We start from the raw sequence: 20,492 nt of genomic DNA, 5'->3' as shown, positions 1-20,492 counted from the left end.
AAATAGCCCCAGTCGTAGCCCCTAGTGGTAACCCCTCAGCAGAAGAAGGAAATCATGGTCAATCACTGTTTCTAAACTACCCCACCCTGACTGAAAAACACAGATTACCTCACTGCAGGTACTAATCCAGGAAATCTTGACCAGGGCTTGGTTTTGTGGGGATTATCTGAAGCAGCAAGAAACGGGAGTGGTGGATATTGTGACTTAATTTTGATCGACATTGTGAAAGCATTACAATGGTTTTTTATGTAGGCTGCTTGGGTCATAATGACATTTGTGGTGATCACTGCTCAGTGTAAGTCCCTTCAGCTGGAAGTGATCCGAGCACCCCTGTTTAGTGCATGGGGACTGAAGAGGTTGGCAAATAGGCCTACACAGGTCAATTTAAAGGGGCACTGATCTAACGCAATTCCCCTGACTGGTTGTTGCCTTTGTTATTGTTTTTTCCCCCGTGAGTACCCGGATGATACGCAACGCAACTGAGCGTGACCAGAGACTGGGCTACCGTCTGCAAGGACAGCTAAATAAACTTGGAGGCTGGAGGCAATATTTGTTTTACGCATTTTTGCATAAACACTGATTGGTTAACCGTGATCTAAAACGATTTCGACAAAGGGCGCATGTTAATTAATTTCTTCGGCCTAAACTAACAGACAAAAAGAACGGCGGAGCTCATCGGATGTCGTCATTTGGAAATACCCCAGATGGTTATAGTTAACACTAAAATAAGTATCCATGCAGTGAAAGCATTTTCGGTTTTCGGATTGCGTTGATAATACGATTACTACTCCCTTGTTGTCATCCACGTTTTCTCGCATAACCCTACACTTGTGTATTTGTCGTCATTCACTTGATGCTCAGTTAATGAATTTATTACAGGTACAATTAGTGGTAGCACCACATAGATTACCTGACAAAGGTTCCCATTTGGCATTTATTGTGTCTGGGGTAATTATTCAATCTAAATCCAGGTTTGAAGTGAGGTGAAATGTGTGTTATGTAATATGCACGTGGCAGACCAGCAACAGGTGAATGATCAGTTGATTTACTTTTTTTTGTAAATCAACGGACCGTTCCTAGTCATCAAAGGATTAACAGAAAATACGTTGATTGATTAATCACTGTTATCTTGCAGAGTTGATATGTCAAAAGTGAGTGTTTACATGTCTAGGTTTACTAAAACTAAGGGAATACACACATATCCTTGCGTGAAGTGCCGATGTAAAAACAACATACTTTGTTCAAAGGGTGAACTGATAATACGTTGATTGATTGCTCATTGTTATCTATCACTCAATGGATTTTTTAGGAACCGTGGACGTTATGAAAATAGTTGTCACGTGGGCTTTCTCAGCTGACCCTTGAGACTTGACACCTATGTGAAACACCTGAAACAATCCAAATGATCAGTTGAGAAAGGAACACGGGTTATAATATCCCGAAACGATATATATCTTTTAAAATATGTGATTGTTACAGAGACATGTGACATCGAATAGGTTTCTTTGTACAGCTGCAGACGAATGGGATATTGTTCCTTTGTGTGGATATTCACGGATACATTCCTCGAACAAGGAAGCTGCCTAAAATTTATACACATAAATTTGGTAGGTTGTAATTATGGTATTTGCATTTTGTTTTCCTTCATTTGCTGTAGCATTGAACCGATTCGTCCTTGTTTCTCTACGTCTTGGTTGGGAAATTCTTCAATGCGCGATAGACGTTGTTTTCACAGGCCTTTTCCCTTGTAAGCGTGTATATATTACCGTCAATTTGTAAAATGTAATTCTCTCAGGCAATTTATAAAATGTGTAAATATTTCAGTCATTTTGACTAAAAAATCTGTCCATATTGATTAAGGCGATCAAAAGGGCCTACAAACATCACAACAGATTATTATGTAGGATTAGAAGCCAAACAACATAGAAATGTACTTTTCAACGTAACATTTTCAGTCTCTTGGTGATGACATTAAACATCAAAATGTTTGGAATTCGTTATCATAATAATACAGATGGAAATGTTTTTCAGTCACTTTGTTAAATAACTGAATATTTAGGTGTTGAATAAATTTGAAAATGTTACACATTTTGACAGTAAAAAATATACACACTATCAAAAAGCAATGCTCAGGTGAAATATTTACTTTGTGTTGCAAGTCAAAATAGTGTAAACGAAAATCGCAAAATTACCAAGCAAGTGACTTATCAAAACTTCGTCACCATTACCGATGCTAACCACAAAGATACCTACATTTCCTTATTATCTCCATAACTGTATTTCATTTTGTTGATCAATGTGACCATACGCCCTCTATATTACTACCCATACAAGTGACTAATGCGCTTACGAATGGCGCAGCAGAGGTCGCGAACTAGTCTAGATTTCTGCTATACATCCGGGTACTCACTGGGAAAAAACAATAACAAAGGCAACAACCAGTCCCGGGGAATTGCGTTAGATCAGTGCCCCTTTAACCTACACCGATCTATTACATGACAAAATAACACAATGTAGGTCAAGGTACAGTTGAAATTCAACAAGGCCGCACACAGCATAGGATAATATTAAATTAGTTAAAGGCATGATTCTTTACTGATTAGGATTTGTTTGCTGTTTTATGCCACATTCAGCAATATTCCAGAATATGACAGTGGCCTGATCTTTAACTAGGCTCCAGTGTGAGATTTAAGTAGCCAGTTATAGCTCACCTGACTGAAAGTCTAGTGAACTTATGCCTTAGCTTGTTTGTCCGTCTTCATTGTGCTTGTTCCCACTAAAGATCATATCCCAATTTGTTCAAGAGTTCGAAATTAATTTTCAGTATGGCCTCGTCAGTCATATTATATTGTCAAAGATATTTTTGGTGATCAAATATGTTCAAAATGGAATGATATTTAGGACATGAGGGTTAGTAGTGAGGCTCAATATTCATGTTTCTTATTAGCAATATTTTAAATTTTGACCTTGATTTAAACTTATCACCATAGTGAGGCATTTTTGTTAAAAAAGTTATGAAATTTGGTATATATGTAAATGTATACAGTAGTGGGTCTCAACACATGGATTCTGTTTTTATTATATATTGTAAACCTTGTTTGACGAAAATGAATTTCTCACACATGTCCTCAGAAACTACAAAACCAAAGAAGCTGAAACTTCACATGCTTGTTCCCACCAATGAATACACACACCCCAATTTGTTCAAGATTTCTTATTCTGAGCAGCCATATTGAAAAATCTATTTATGGCCATTACTCAGCCTTTTCATAATGCTATGTTGTATTTGGTTAGTTCCATTTCTTGCAATGTTACATTTTGACATTGTTTTCCCTGTGCTCTTACATTCTATCAAAAGTCATATTTAGCTGAGGGATTTTAACTTTTGCATGAATATTTCTCCTTATTATGACCCTATGTTAGTCAAATCTTTTCGATTTTAGGGGTAGTTTTGAGTCCTCAGTATTTATGTAGAAATTGTTTGAATATTCATGCTGTCAGCAACACTTTGAAGTGTCTGTCTTTGTAGATATTATAAACTGTTGACTGCATATCCAGGTGAGCTACAGTACTGTGGCCTTATTTTTTACCCTACCAAATACAAGAAGAACCCTGGTAGCAGACGGGGTGGGAATTATTCCATGTCTCAACAATGTTAGAGCCAGCTGGAGTCAATATGAAACAGGTTTCTGTCACTTGCAGAACGAGTGTAAGATGGGACAGTCGAGTAACAATGGATGTTATTGTGCTTAGAACATGTAGAAATTGGTCTTATTTTTCAACCGATTGTTTTCTGTTTGAGATGGGGAAGAAGGTTTATAAAATATAGCTCACCAGAGAGATAATTAAGCAAGACTGTCGGCGACTCTAGTCTGAATGTGTAGAAAGTATTCGAGGGCTCACCCGGCAGGTGCTTATTTCACACACTGCCGGTAAATAATCATGTCTGGACCAGATAACTTCCCGAATTGGAATATCTGGCGTGCTTAGTGGGAAGTGTCTCTTGCTGTGTCGCTATCAGATGAGCAACTGGAAAGATTTGTTCATGCTCACCTGTCTGATAATTTTCAATGTCAGAAATAAGGTTGCTAAAGGATACTTCAATTTTTGCTGTAGTACTTTGTATTTTTAAGGCTCCTGATTAGATAATGTTACGACAAGGAGCCTATGACATTCTTCCCTAATTGTGCACACTGTGGTGTGAAGTCATTCCCCAACAACCAGAATCAGTGCTCACACCGTCGACCACTGGGTTAGCTGTTCCTGGTGGTAGTCAACAGGTCAGTGATCAGGAAATATTTGTTGAAGCTGAGCTTACTGATGTAGTGTGTGGCCTTGAACTAGGATCAGTGCTCACACCGTCGACCACTGGGTTAGCTGTTCCTGGTGGTAGTCAACAGGTCAGTGATCAGGAAATATTTGTTGAAGCTGAGCTTACTGATGTAGTGTGTGGCCCTGAACTAGGATCAGTGCTCACACCGTCGACCACTGGGTTAGCTGTTCCTGGTGATCGTAGGTCATTAAACAACAGTAAATATTTACTGGAGCAGGGTTCACTCTAGGTACGCCCATACAGCACAATGTTAAAATGACCCATTGTGTATGAAAATGTGGGCCTTTTTTTTAGATTTAGGGGCTAAAAGCACAAGGCCCCACCCGAGAATTAAACCTGCTGAAGCTGAGCAGGCTGAGGTAGTGTGTTCATGTCGTCCACCAAGTGTTTACCAAGTGTGCTGCAATATAGATAAACAATGATCAAACTGTAAACAAACAACACAAGTAAAGCTGCAACCAACTTGTCTTTTTCTCTCTACGCAAATGAGCATGAGGGAATTTTTTTCTCTATCAACATTTCATGATATATCAGATGTGAACGAACAATACATCTCGTCTGGAGAGAGCACTTGGGCTGTTATCAGAAGTGACTCTCATAGATAACCAGAGTTGTCTGGGCACTGCAGTGTGGCGTGTTGACACTGTCTCGGGAGTTGACATGCTGTGGACATGGTGGAGGGGTGTTACTAAACACTGTTTATCTACCGCAGTTCACGCAATGGTCTGAGTGTTTTCAAGCAGTTTGCAGCCCCGTGTCAGCATGTCAGCATGCACCATTGGGGGCTCAGTGCCAAGTGTATGTGCAACAAGATACTGAAGGTCATGTTGACGCAGTCCAAGACGTGATATAATCTGAGGACAGTAGGTGCACCTTGAGCTGAGACATTGCTGATGTGGCAAGAAAAATTATTCCATCCATCCATCCATCCATCCATCCATCCATCAACAACGTTTGGAGATTTGAAAAACTCTTTTGAAAATGATCAAATATTTAAGTATTTTATCAATATATCCCAGAAAATATTTTGTTTGGTAGGTATTTTTTTTATCATGAGAAGTTATTAATCTGAAGCACCTACTTTGCAACAAAGATTTCTTGGGTAAACAACACGGGGCCATTTCAAAAATCTGTTCTCAGGCTCAACAGAAGGAAAACTTGTCATAGCTCAGAACTACAGACAAGCAGCGTATTTGCGTAAAATACCCCCCAAAATATTCAAAACCCAATTACTTCCAATTAACTTGCATACAGAAACGCGTGCATTAAAGAAAAAACTAAAATGTATAAAAACAGCTCGCGTAAATACCCAATGAAGCTCTTTCAGCATGCGTACAAAGGAGATAATTTCCGAAACACATTTACAAGCTTACCATATTTGATGTGAAAAAATATTGGTTACCCAATGAAAAATGTAATAACCCAATTAGAATAGAAACCCTAGAGTAAAAACTCATTTGCCCAAAAAGTTATCTGAAGCTCTGCTGCTCATGCTATCGGCCACTAGTTTACATGGCTCGGATTTGAATAATGGTGGCTGAAGTCGCTGGAATAATGGTGGCTGAATTAGTTTCCATTTCGACATAATTTAGTTGGATATATAAAGCATGTAAAACAAGTGTGGCCTAATTGAGTATTATTGAAGAGAGGAGGCATGAGATGACGTAAGGACATGTTTGTGCATGGATTACAGCAACACTATCTGTGGTGGTTGGCCTGAGCTGAACCTCTCATAAGGTTGTGTCAAGGTCACATGACAGGGCGAGCCTGCTAGCCCAGCCGGCTTGTCAAGGACACATTGTAGGCTAAAGTTTCCAACAGTTGCAAGACAAGTTGTCAAGCATTCATTATCTGTTGATAGGATGCAAGAGTTTATCTAGATTATAGTTTTTCTTTCACCTGAAAATTTGGTATCAGTTGGTAGTCTATAGTTACCAGGGCCCCGTTCCACAAATCTTACCGCTGCGTCTGTCGTAAGTCATATTAAAGTATGGGAGTTAAAGGGGCACTGATCTAACGCAATTCCCCGGACTGGTTGTTGCCTTTGTTATTGTTTTTCCCCCGTGAGTACCCGGATGACATGCAACGCAACTGAGCGTGACCAGAGACTGGGCTACTGTCTGCAAGGACAGCTAAATAAACTTGGAGGCAATATTTGTTTTACGCATTTTTGAACACTGATTAGTTTAACCGTGATCTATAAAGATTTCTATGTTAATTAATTTTTTAGCCTAAACAAACAGACAAAAAGAACGGCGGAGCTCATCGTATGTCGTCATTTGGAAATACCCCAGATGGTTATAGTTTAATAATTTTAAAAAGTATCCATTAAGTGAAAGCATTTTCGGATTTCGAATTGCGTCGATAATACGATTACTACTCACTTGTTGTCACCCACGTTTTCTGGTATAACCCTACACTTGTGTATTTGTCGTCATTCACTTGATGCTCTGTTAATGAATTTATTACAGGTACAATTAGTTGTAGCACCACTTAGATTACCTGACAAAGGTTCCCATTTGGCATTTATTGTGTCTGGGGTAATTATTCAATCTAAATGAAGGTTTGAAGTTAGGTGAAATGTGTGTTATGTAATATGCACGTGGCAGCCCAGCAAGAGGTGAATGATCAGTTCATTTACTTTTTTTGTAAATCAACGGATCGTACCTAGTCATCAAAGGATTAACAGAAAATACGTTGATTGATTAATCACTGTTATCTTGCACAGTGGATATGTCAAAAGTGAGTGTTTACATGTCTAGGTTTACTAAAACAAAGGGAATACACTCATATCATGGCGTGAAGTGTCGATGTAAAAACAACATACTTTGTTCAAAGGGTTAACTAATAATACGTTGATTGATTGCTCATTGTTATCTATCACTCAATGGATTTTTTGACGTTATGGAAATAGTTGTCACGTGGGCTTTCTCAGCCGACCCTTGAGACTTGACACCTATGTGAAACACCTGAAACAATCTAAGTGATCAGTTGAGAAAGGAACACGGGTTATAATATCCCGAAACGATATATATCTTTAAAAATATTTGATTGTTACAGAGACACGTGACATCGAATAAGTTTCTTTGTTGATCAATGTGACCACACGCCCTTATTACTACCCATAAAAGTGACTAATGCGCTTACGAATGGCGCAGCAGAGGTCGCGAACTAGTCTAGATTTCTGCTATACATCCGGGTACTCACTGGGAAAAAACAATAACAAAGGCAACAACCAGTCCCGGGAATTGCATTAGATCAGTGCCCCTTTAAGATCACCTTAGCGCTATGAACGTTAGTTAATGTTGTAATTCACATTGAGTATTGATATTTTCTTCGGGTATACAATTTATTTTTAATCCTTTGGGTCCTGTCTATTGAGAATTTTGAGAACAGCAGGAATATTGCTGGGTGCGGCGTTAAACAACAAACATTTGTACGCCAGCAAATATTAATTGGGTAATGGTGACAAAGTTTGCATATTTTACGCAACTACACAGCTTCTGTTGAACCAGATTGTCTGTTGAAGGAGCACGTAGCAGTCTAGACAATAGCAAAGTATTTGTCTGATGAGGGGAGATAAGATCAGACGACAAGCTGCATCAGCTGATTTCCTCAATGACACTTGGCCTATAAATAGACTCAGTGGTAGAAACTGAAATTGCATAGTGGTAGAAATTTCCCAGAGGGGATTCCTGGTAATGTGGGTGTTACTGGTGACCGATATATACTGAACAAAAATAGTTAGAGATCATGCATATATTTGGAGATGTATTTATGAAACTGTGTGCTCAGTCCCTACTACAACACTATATCCCCCAAATAGTTATGAACCAACTGTTCTTGTTCAGTATAGAACTGGTTGGAAGGGTCGATGGCTTGGTACACAGACAGTATAGAACTGGTTGGAAGGGTCGATGGCTTGGTACACAGACAGTATAGAACTGGTTGGAAGGGTCGATGGCTTGTTACACAGACAGTATAGAACTGGTTGGAAGGGTCGATGGCTTGGTACACAGACAGTATAGAACTGGTTGGAAGGGTCGATGGCTTGGTACACAGACAGTATAGAACTGGTTGGAAGGGTCGATGGCTTGGTACACAGACAGTGTGGAACGCAGCTCATAATATCAACCACTGGTTTGCCCGGCCCAGAATTATTTACAGGCTGATATGATGTAGCTGAAATATTTCTGATGGCAGCATCAAGCAAAAAATAAATTGGCAAAACATTAACCTCAAACTGAACTGTGGACGAGACTATCTCATGATGCTGTAATGCTAGCAATACCTTGTGCACATACAATGTTGCTAGCATTGAAGAACTTTCTCGAGCCAGATGTGGATGAGAGGGAGCCCAACGACAGGAAATGCATACATTGGCACCCTTGTATTATTAAGATATAAGTCAACAGTATCACGGACATAGTTGCCTGATTCACAACCTGCAGTTAAAAGTTACATATTTGAACCCCAACAACACCTTTTTTAATAATTCTGGATCTCCTTCCACAAGTTGTAGGAATAACTATTGCTACACTGATACCATCTGTCCAAAGTGAAGCATGTTTTCAATTCAAGATGCAAATATTCAGTGGCCAGACAAGTTAGCACAGTCAGGAATCTCTCACCAAAACATTTGGATGCCATAAAATTATTATTAATATATGCTATATCTGAATTAATAATAGTCCCTTGGACTTTCTGTGCATAAGGAACTCCACATGGGTTGTCATGGTTGTTGGATTTGGTTTTAGCTCACCTGACTTAAATTTACATGAGCTTATGTCATGGCTTGTCAAGCATTGTAAATAAAAAAGCTGAACTTTAGAATGTATGTTTCTCTTTAATATGGCATCATATTTTGTTAAAATCATTGGTATTTTACTGGGGTTTTTTGTGCAACAATTATGTCATTAGAAGGTATTAGGCTTTTGTGTGAAGTAAATGTAAATGTTGTGCATGCAATGGAAACATTGTGGAAATGTAGTTACTTGTTCTGAAAAACGGGGGATATAGTGATCAGCTTGTCGGTCCATCTGTCTGTCTTCCGTCCATTTCTGGAGCAGAACTCCAAAACCTTTAAATATTTCTTGATGAAATTTGATATACAGATCAGTGTAGTGGTGAACTGGTGAACTGGTGCCTTTGGATGATTTGGGATATTGAAAAATACTTCTTATATTTTTATTTTCTTCATTTAACTGAAGGTATCCAATGGCAATGAACCAAAATCATGTCATACCATGTCATGTCTTGATGACTCTTGTTTATATTTGTTAATACTTTTGGCCTCAGTATTTTTGCGGAAAATATTTCAATTTGCTGAAAGCCGCTTTTGTTGTTTCTGTCTTTGTTAACATTGTTGACTTCCGATCCAGGTGAGCTACAGTGCATTTGCACTAGTTTGGGTATGTAACCTTGCTGCTAATCATGTTAATGAGGTACTGGACTGGCAGAATTGATCCCGAGTCTCTAGGCTTGTCTCACATGGGCATGCTTCCTGTTAAAGGTCTGGGACAGAATATAATGACATTTGTGTGTCATAGTTTGTTGTTTGTGTTGCTTGAAATAATATTTTGTATCTGTTTTCTTTTCTTTTACAGGACTTTTTGTCCGAGAGAGTTGGTACAGTATTCAAAGGCCTCAACACCATCCTCTTGCTGGTATACCCAGCGACTGTTGTGTATATCTTGCATACAAGCCCTGGTGCGTAGACAGTTAGAATGTCTTACAGTTTACACGATCAAATTGGTTTTCTAACATTCATCGTCTATTTGATGAAACTTCTTAAAATGCTTGTTGTGCTTGAAACGTTGGTAATAGTGATTAAATTATCGATCAAGGGAAAGTTCAGTTTTGCCAGCAAGAAGGAAAACAGCTATGCTTTGTCGTTAGAGGTGACAAAATAGACTTGGCTCAGCTCAGTGACTTGGTTGACAGCGCATCATTGTACCCCAGTAGAGTGGATCGATGCTCATGATGTCAATCACTGGATAGACGGGTCCAGGCTTGACTATTTACAGATCACCGTCATATTGCTGAATGCAGTGTTAAACAATAAAGAAGACAAAATGAAGTAGAATAGCTCCCTAGTACCTGTAATAAGTGTTGACTAAAATGGAATCTGCTGACGGCAACAGCACCTGCTGGCTCACTCACTCACTCACTCACTCACCCTTGAACAAAGAAATAAGTCTTGAATTTCTGTTGGTGTTTCAGTCTTCTCAGTAAACACATTGGGATGTGTGACAATAGTGTTTCTGAAGTTGATCTCCTACCACTGCGTCAACCGCTGGTGTCGGGAGTCGCTGAAGACACAGCCGCGGAAAATGGGACGTAGCAAGACCCTCACGACCGAGGATGAAGGTTGGTGCAGATACTTCTGGTGCAGGAGTATAGAGTGAATGAAATTTAGAAACCTTACTATGCTACTGTCTTGTTCAATCTTGCAAGACATGATATTTCCTTCTGAATGAAAACAGTGCCTGGAATGATATTCTAAGGTGTTCCATAGTGTTCTATATATATGTGTAAGACTGTATAAGAAAATTAAATGTTTCTTGTCCTGAGGAGGGAGGTTAGACTAATTTGTGTTTTTTATTGAAAACGTAAGGGATGAAGGAGGAGAACTGTATTCTTTTCCTACCATGAATACCAACAAACAAAAGGACTAACGGGATCGGGTGGTCAGGCTCGCTGACTTGGTTGATGCATATCATCGATCCCAATTGCGTGGATCGATGCTCATGATATCAATCACTGGATTAGATTGTCTGGTCCAGATTCGATTATTTACAGACCACCTTCATATAGCTGGAATATTGCTGAGTGTGGCGTTAAACAACAAACCAACCAACCAACCAAAAAACAAACAAACACAGCTAGGGAGACATTGAAGGTGCCTCTTCACTACAGCTACATTTGTTGTTGCTTGTGTTCTTTTTATAGATAACAGAATCTGCTTCATTTGACGCGGGAAATATGAAAATGCTTTTTCTTAGTGGCAATAGAGATGACTGACACTCATTTCCATTTTTAGCCCAGAACCCAGTCCCATGTTGCTAACTTTCACTGAGCAATGAAAATATAGTAATTACAGTAAACTACATTTATGACGAACACACTTATAACAAACTGAAGGATATAACGAACTGTTTTTTTTGGTCCCGGCCATTTGCCATCAATTTTATCATATAAAGTTGATGGATATAACAAACACACTCATAACGGAATAACGTATGTACAGCGAACTCACCTTGTGGTCCAGTGTGTACTCTGTCAACGATAAGGTTTAAGTGTATAACTAACTGTTAATCCCCGAGCTGAACTCCTCGTGTGTCACCAATCTACCTATCAAAACATCGCCAAAGTACTGACACCTTGTCCTCAAATTACACCCTCAATAAACAATAGTAACACAGTGATTGAAGTGGATATATTCTGTACATGTACACTGCAATTTTTGTTATTTATCGAGTAACATGATGTCACATGTCTCGATAAAAGATGTCTGACGGTTGAAATGCATATACAACAGATGTAACAAACTAAATTTAGTGGTCCCTTTGAGTTCGTTATAACCATAGTTTACTGTACTTATAACTGTTGAGTTAGTGTTGTCGACTACTAGGCAGTGTTGTCGACTTCTAGGCAGTGTTGTCGACTTCTAGGCAGTGTTGTTGACTTCTAGGCAGTGTTGTCAACTACTAGGCAGCGTTGCCGACTTCTAGGCAGCGTTGCCGACTTCTAGGCAGCGTTGTCAACTTATAGGCAGCGTTGTCAACTACTAGGCAGTGTTGTCGACTTCTAGGCAGCGTTGCCGACTTCTAGGCAGTGTTGTCGACTACTAGGCAGTGTTGTCGACTTCTAGGCAGCGTTGCCGACTTCTAGGCAGCGTTGTCAACTTATAGGCAGCGTTGTCAACTACTAGGCAGTGTTGTCAACTACTAGGCAGCGTTGTCAAGTACTAGGCAGCACTGTCAACTACTAGGCAGTGTTGTCAACTACTAGGCAGTGTTGTCAACTACTAGGCAGCTTTGTCGACTTCTAGGCAGTGTTGTCGACTACTAGGCAGTGTTGTTGACTCCTAGGCAGCGTTGTCAACTTATAGGCAGCGTTGTCAACTACTAGGCAGTGTTGTCAACTACTAGGCAGCGTTGTCAAGTACTAGGCAGCACTGTCAACTACTAGGCAGTGTTGTCAACTACTAGGCAGTGTTGTCGACTTCTAGGCAGCGTTGTCGACTATTAGGCAGCGTTGTCGACTGCCAGGCAGTGTTGTCAACTACTAGACAGCATTGTCGACTGCCAGGCAGTGTAGTCAACTACTAGGCAGTATTGTCAACTACTAGGCAGCGTTGTCGACTTCTAGGCAGCGTTGTTGACTACTAGGCGGCGTTGTTGACTTCTAGGCAGCTTTGTCAACTTATAGTCAGCGTTGTCAACTACTAGGCAGTGTTGTCAACTACTAGGCAGCGTTGTCAACTACTAGGCAGCACTGTCAACTACTAGGCAGCACTGTCAACTACTAGGCAGCGTTGTCAACTACTAGGCAGCACTGTCAACTACTAGGCAGCACTGTCAACTACTAGGCAGCACTGTCAACTACTAGGCAGTGTTGTCAACTACTAGGCAGCATTGTCAACTACTAGGCAGTGTTGTCAACTACTAGGCAGCACTGTCAACTACTAGGCAGCACTGTCAACTACTAGGCAGCACTGTCAACTACTAGGCAGCGTTGTCAACTACTAGGCAGCACTGTCAACTACTAGGCAGCGTTGTCAACTACTAGGCAGCATTGTCAACTACTAGGCAGGGTTGTCAACTACTAGGCAGCGTTGTCAACTACTAGGCAGCACTGTCAACTACTAGGCAGCATTGTCAACTACTAGGCAGCATTGTCAACTACTAGGCAGCATTGTCAACTACTAGGCAGTGTTGTCAACTACTAGGCAGTGTTGTCAACTACTAGGCAGTGTTGTCAACTACTAGGCAGCACTGTCAACTACTAGGCAGCACTGTCAACTACTAGGCAGCACTGTCAACTACTAGGCAGCGTTGTCAACTACTAGGCAGCACTGTCAACTACTAGGCAGCACTGTCAACTACTAGGCAGCACTGTCAACTACTAGGCAGCATTGTCAACTACTAGGCAGCGTTGTCAACTACTAGGCAGCATTGTCAACTACTAGGCAGTGTTGTCTACTAGGTGTTTTGATAATTTTTTAAAGTTATTTTCTTCACATTTCAGCTGCCAAGCAGGTCAAGATGGCAGCAGCCAATGAGAAAATTATCGGTAAACAAGTGTACTACCCTGACAACCTCAATCTGAAGGGTAGGTGATGATCATATGTTATTGTCAGTGTTTCTGTATGCCAGTAATAACGTAGAACTTGGACAGGGAATGTTAGATGATGTCAGTCCCTGGAAACATAATTAATAATTGTTGAAATAAGTATGATTACAGCCTAACTAGGCATGCCCATAACATAATGCCAGGTAAAATAAGCACAAATGTTGTGATCCTGTTTGTCTAGGTACCTGGGGACAAAAAACTGATGTGAGTCAGGTGGGTGGGAATGACAATGTAACAAGTATTTTAGTCCTTGTGACAATAGTTTGCTTGTCTCAACTTTCAGATATGTACTACTTCATGTGTGCTCCGACGCTGTGCTATGAGCTCAACTTCCCGCGCTCAGCTCGCATCCGCAAGAGGTTCCTCATGAAGCGAATTATCGAAATAGTAGGTTGAATGTTTTTACTTCCTTACTGCCCCGGGCAACAGCCATTGTTTCCCAGATGTCATTGTTTCCCAGATGTCAGTGTTTCCCAGATGTCAGTGTTTCCCAGATGTCAGTGTTTCCCAGATGTCAGTGTTTCCCAGATGTCAGTGTTTCCCAGATGTCAGTGTTTCCCAGATGTCAGTGTTTCCCAGATGTCATTGTTTCCCAGATGTCATTGTTTCCCAGATGTCATTGTTTCCCAGATGTCAGTGTTTCCCAGATGTCAGTGTTTCTTAACAGATCTGTGTAGACAGGAGTATTGCTACTGTTGGATATGTATGGTTTTCTTGTTTTGTTGTAAATGTAACAGAATTTTGGCAGATTTCTGAAAGACTATGTTCTCAATCATGACCATATTTGGCATATGAAAAAGGTGCACAAATAAAAAACAAATTCCTTAACTATGTTAGCAAATGCAAATATTCTCATACTACTAGAGTCTTCAGCTCAGTATGTTAAACATAGCTGCCAGAACCAGATGAAATTGTTCACGTGATGGAGTAAGCATGAAACATTGTCCTCCTCATAATCAAGAAGTTGACATCCACAAATTCTCTTCCCTATGAAATCTAACAGCCTTTCAAATTCGATTTTCCTGACTTTCATTAAACAGTGTTACTTTGAGAGAGATAATATTCGTTGTTCCAACTGGCCAATTTTGTGATCCTTGTGTTGTTTGTTTCAGTTGTTTCTATGGCAACTGATGCTGGGCCTTGTACAGCAGGTGAGATACGATACCATGGAAACTAGTTCATTGATGGCACACCTTGTTTCATACCTAGGCACATCACTGTACTTTAATGTTGGCAAGACTGTTGCTTCAGGACTGATGACTTTATGAATTGTATATCATTTTGAGTTATATAGGTGTTCTACAAAAGTAGGAGAGTGTAAAAAGGGCGCCTTGACCAGACCAATGAGTTTTCTTGTTTCATAATGCTGAAGACTGAAACATACTTTGTCAGAGTATCTTCGAAGAAATGAAAATACAAGAAGAAAAAAAAAGCACATATTTACACCATGTTCATTTAAGCTCATCACTTTTTCGTCTTTTTAATCTCCTTCTTCACTTTTCCATAATGAGTCACACGGTTTGGTTTGGTTTCCGTTTCAGTGGGTGATCCCGACACTGAACAACGCCATGCAGCCTCTGGACCAGATGAATCTCTTCAAGGTGCTGGAGCGCCTCCTCAAACTGGCTGTATGTAGGATACGTTCCTTGTGTAGTGTTATGTTGCTGATACAGTTGCTTGGCTTGACTTAGCTATATGGAACATGCACCAGTTGAACCTATTATTGAAAAATGCAACCTCGCATTGATGTCAACATGCCCGATGTGCATGTAAAAAAATTCACATTTGGGTCTGACAAACTTTTACTTGTCCACACAGCATCAGTCTTTGAACACACACAATTCCTCTAAGGTTTATTAACCATACTACATCAAAATCAGAGTGTTATTTTTTCATGCTGTGGGTACTTCAAGATTATGTGCGCATGTTCCTATTACGTTTTATAGTGATTTGTGATTAATTGTGTGACACTGGCAGCAGACCAGCCTATGTTTGTGTAAATTCATGGGACCTTGCTACCATGGTTACCGTGTAAATAAGATACATGGAAATCAGGTGATAACGGGAATATTATATCATTTTCTGTGTTGAATGATAAGTTAAAAAGTAAAAATGAAAGTTTCAATGGAACATTCTGTTAAAAGCAATGATATCCATGCCCCACGACTGTGCTTGTTGTAAGAGTTCCCTAACGGGATGCTGTTTAACGCTGCACTCAGCAATATTCCAGCTATACGGCGGTCTGTAAATAATCGAAGATCGTAAGATGCGACTAACAGAATTGGGTGGTCAGGCTCTTGGAATTGTCAAGTATACCTTTAGTTAGAATCACCTGTATTCCCCTTGACGTGTGAAGATGTTTGATAATTACTTCAGGTGCCGAACCACTTCATCTGGCTCATCTTCTTCTACTGGTTTTTCCACTCATTCCTCAATGCACTGGCAGAGGTTCTCCGCTTCGGTGACCGTGTCTTCTACCACGACTGGTGGTGAGTACTGTCTGCCTAGGGCTTCATTGAGTGAATGAATGAGTTGGCTGCAGCAGGGTGTGGTGTGGTTATATTTGTCGGTCACTGTCCTCCCATGTCTGAGGTTACTACATGCATGCTGCTGAAACTCTCTTGTTTTACGATAAATAACTTTGTTATTGACTATGTCAAGCTGTTTTTTTGTACTGTCACTGTAAGTAAAATATGTCTGGGACCAAAGTATATGTCATGTATAGGTTAAGCTGTGATGTTTTGGTTTTGAATGAAGGTTTAATGGCATCAGTTGTCTATCTGATCAAATAACTATCATGAAGTTAAGACGCTAGAGCAGATCTGTCTCCAACAGGCCGACTACTGTTATTGTTGTCACAGTTACCATGGCTACTCACCTTGGTTAACTCCCACTATGACTTTGTTCCAGGAATGCAGAGACTGTGTCTGACTTCTGGAAGAACTGGAACATCCCTGTCCACAGATGGGCCAGCAGGTCAGTCTCCTCTACACTGGTCATGTCCTCTCACATCATTCTCTCGTGTTCTCTCACATTCTCTCTTTCCTGTCATGTTCTCACATTCTCTCACTCCTGTCTTCTCTCATTCTCTTTCCTGCCATATTCTCACATTCTCTTTCTTGCCATGTTCTCACATTCTCTTTTCCTGTCATGTTCTCACATTTTCTCACTCCTGTCTTCTCTCACTCCTGTCTTCTCTCACATTCTCTCTCTCCTGTCATGTTCTCACTTTCTCTCACATTATTCTCTCTCTCCTGTCATGTTCTCACATTCTCTCACTCCTGTCTTCTCTCACTCCTGTCTTCTCTCACATTCACTCTCTCCTGTCATGTTCTCTCACGACGTTAAACCCAATTTCACCTCACCTCACCTCTCACGTCCTTGCCACAAATAGCTTCAAGATTGCTCATGTGATGAGTTAAGCAAGAATTATTCACATCCTCTGACATCCTCTTGTCCCTCTCATGTCCTCTTGCTGAAATGTTTCCTGGCAGTTGTCCTGTGCGCAGGTGAATGGTCCAGTGATACATGCATGATTAGTTGATGTTTGATGGACTGTCCTGTCTGTGGATCCCACTGCACATCATGTTGTATCCTGCTATGGTGTTGTTGTGTTGCAGACATCTGTACAAGCCCATGTTAAGGCAAGGCTTCAACAAACTCACAGGTTCCGTGGCTGTCTTCTTCGTGTCTGCATTTTTCCATGAGGTAAGTAACTTCCCCTGGGCCCTCTTGCACAAAGCAGTCTTAACGCTACGATTATTGTATGATCGGGATCTCATGCCTCGGATACAATCACCATCCACTTGCACAAAGCAATGGTAGGCTAAGATCATTGTAATCTACAATCGAAACTTACTATGGGTTTGGACCAATCTTAAGTAGCTAAGATCATTGTGGTCCCTAAATCAACTTGACAAAATGGCGTGAGAGACAGGTCTGTTTCACAAAAATAGTCTGCTTTGCTTTCACGCATTGCCATTTCATTGTGTTTGGTCAAATTCAAATTGACACTTACACACAGCATATTTCACGTCTGAAATATTGTTATTTGGAGTAGTGAACCACATAACTATTGAGTGGAAAGCTAAAAGTACCATACCAACCCGACTTGTTGAGAGTTTGAAACAACAGACCTATTCAATATTCAGTGGAAGATAACTTTTCAATATTCAAGGGATGGATGAAAACGTAGGGTGTCTGCTAGCTATAGTGATGGATGTGACGTTTTGGATAACTTAGGGCAGCTAATCTTAGTTCATTATTTACATGCCAGCAGTGTTAGTACTTGGCACTATTCCCTGCCAAACTGCCCAATAGTTGAGGTATTTTTAGGGTTTTGCTATATGTTGTCATTATAAGGACTAGTGGACTAAAATTGTTTCTAACGCTGTGCCAGGATCATATTTCTTGAATATTGTCGAGTGCAGCGTTAAACGCAAAGAAATTTTCATGATGTAACTCATTGATCATGTTACATCATCAGAACAGAAGGTTAACATGGAAGTGGGAAGTGGTAGCATATTAAGTAGTAGTGGGCCGAAACACACATGCATCGGTGGATCACGATTTCTTAGTTCAAGTATCGAGCACAGTCTCACACAAATTAAAAGGATCACTTCTTTCCTTAAATTTTTGCTCTTATAAGTGTTACACCAAACACTAATTAGTAGTGAAAACATAAGCATTTTCATCCATTGCGCCATACTTGACACCTTCCTGTCTCAGAATACGATGGCTTATGCACCACAGATAAGAACACATGCAAGTATCGTGATACGTATCGGATCGTGAGCAATGTATCGTGATTCGTTGGTGTATCGACCGAGGCCTAGTGTTAAGATGTGCAGACACCTGTCACTATGCCCTGTTCCATGAAGCAAAGGACCCCTAGGAAAAACAACTCTCAGCTGCGACATCATACCCCATTGGTGTTCACACTATCAACCACCGGTTTGCCTGATCCAGGGATGTAGCTGTTATATTGATGAGGCATGAGTATACACTCACTCACTCACTCACCTGTTATCAGCAGAAGAAAGACAATGTTGAAACAATAAGTATGCTTTATCAATATTACTTTCCTTTCCTTTCCAGTATCTGCTGAGCATACCACTGAGGATGTTCAAGGTGTGGGCCTTCACTGCCATGTTGGGGCAGGTTAGTGGATATCTTACTTACATACCGTATATCGCTGTGTATAAGGCGACCCCCCTGTACACGCTTTCAAAATCAACCCAAAATCCATCACAAGTGCGCACACAAACCTTATATATGCCATAAAAATATGTTTATCTTGCATTGTTTTTTCTACGATAATTGGTCGCATGTGTAACTCCAGCACATGTTGCCATTTTGTGTTTACACGGTACGACACCAAATTGGTGCCCGTAAAATAAAATTCATTTATGAAGTAATAACATATAAGAGACAATGGTGAGTAATTCAAACGCCAATTTACTATGTTGTAACTAACTAGGCTTATATTTGCTTCACATTCAGCGTGTTTATTCCACAATCACTTATTCACACTGTCTCCAACAGTTAATACAACTATAAAAACAGCGGGAATTGATTTCAGCTTCACCGGTTATCACATGTTAGGTCACATATGCAAATGCTTACCAGTACTTCCGGCTCTCTACTCACGGATGTTGATTGTTTTACCGTGTCAGCTGGTTTGACAATTTGCATCGAGGCGAGGGTCATTTCAACTTTATTTGCAGAAATTATTAAACTTTATTCAAGGAAAAGGGATACAAATCATGTTTATGTATGGAAATAGTTATTGGAACAGTTATTTAGGACGAAATGCGAAGTTTTATTGTCAAATGCTGGGCTGGCTATCTGACGCCGGTTGACATCGCCAGTGGAAAAAAATGTGAGATCTTCGACTCCGTGTATAAGACGACCCCCCTTCTTAACCCCCTCATTTTAGGTACGAAAAACTCGCCTTATACACAGCGATATACGGTAGTACTTCCCCGTGGGGATTCCGGGTTAGAATAGATGCCCAGCAACCTATGCTTGTTTTATGGGACAACTTGGCTGGTTGCATGTTATTGTACCCTTGTATCGATCACTTGTTTGTCTCTTGATTATTTTAGGCCACAGTTATATTCCTGAAACACTGATGAGTGCAGCGTTCAACAACAAACAAACGTAGTACATACATATAGATATCACACCTGATGAACTTCCTCAAATGTTCCTCGGACACAAAAACAGTCCTATTACACAAAATCTGAGTGGTAGAGGTTCCGCAGTCGTCTAAGATGCTGCAGTTCGCAATGCAGAGTTGCGTATCTTAGGTATCAGAAGATTATGGTTTCAAGTCCCAGATAGATTTTGGGTTTGAAGCACCATAGCTGTTCTCATGTCTTGAACCAACGTGATTCACATATGCCTCTCTGTGGACTCTCCCCTCTTTATAGTGACGCGCAGTGGCATGAATAATTCTGTTCCAGGAAGGATCAACCCAACTCAGTCACAAATCATGAATTATTCAGATAATGATAATTATCCAGATGATTAATTATCAAATCATGATGGAACATGTCCACTTTGTGTAGGAGATATAACTGTTTGTTCCACACGCAGATAGGGGCACAGACGATCCAGTCATCTATGGTGATGCAATATGCTGTGATGCAGAGTTGCCTCCCTTCGGCATGACAGGAACCTGTAATCATGGGTTCAAATCCCTGTTCACCCTGATTATGTTTAACTTTGTCAGCACCATACCCGTGAATTTAGGCTTCACCAATGTGATAAAAGTCAAAGACATGCATCACGAAGTTTT

At 40.3% G+C, this 20,492-nt stretch overlaps 1 protein-coding gene across 2 annotated transcripts in view; it reads left to right on the top strand.

Moving 5' to 3' along the window:
• The window catches only part of LOC124138908 (diacylglycerol O-acyltransferase 1-like), a 41,509-nt gene that overhangs the window by 16,767 nt on the left and 4,250 nt on the right, over window positions 1-20,492 (top strand). For both annotated transcript variants that reach the window (XM_046505807.2, XM_046505806.2), the window contains exons 6-15: window positions 9,940-10,042; window positions 10,556-10,702; window positions 13,586-13,669; window positions 13,974-14,077; window positions 14,803-14,841; window positions 15,232-15,318; window positions 16,067-16,179; window positions 16,601-16,666; window positions 17,311-17,398; window positions 18,788-18,850. In XM_046505807.2, coding sequence (XP_046361763.1) covers window positions 9,940-10,042; window positions 10,556-10,702; window positions 13,586-13,669; window positions 13,974-14,077; window positions 14,803-14,841; window positions 15,232-15,318; window positions 16,067-16,179; window positions 16,601-16,666; window positions 17,311-17,398; window positions 18,788-18,850 — 894 coding nt within the window. The remainder of the gene's footprint in view (window positions 1-9,939; window positions 10,043-10,555; window positions 10,703-13,585; window positions 13,670-13,973; window positions 14,078-14,802; window positions 14,842-15,231; window positions 15,319-16,066; window positions 16,180-16,600; window positions 16,667-17,310; window positions 17,399-18,787; window positions 18,851-20,492) is intronic.

This window comes from Haliotis rufescens, unplaced genomic scaffold (genome assembly GCF_023055435.1).
Source record: "Haliotis rufescens isolate VD_foot unplaced genomic scaffold, xgHalRufe1.0.p SCAF_19, whole genome shotgun sequence".
In the NCBI taxonomy this organism is placed as follows: Eukaryota; Metazoa; Mollusca; class Gastropoda; order Lepetellida; family Haliotidae; genus Haliotis; species Haliotis rufescens.
This window is presented reverse-complemented; position numbering and strand designations above follow the sequence as displayed.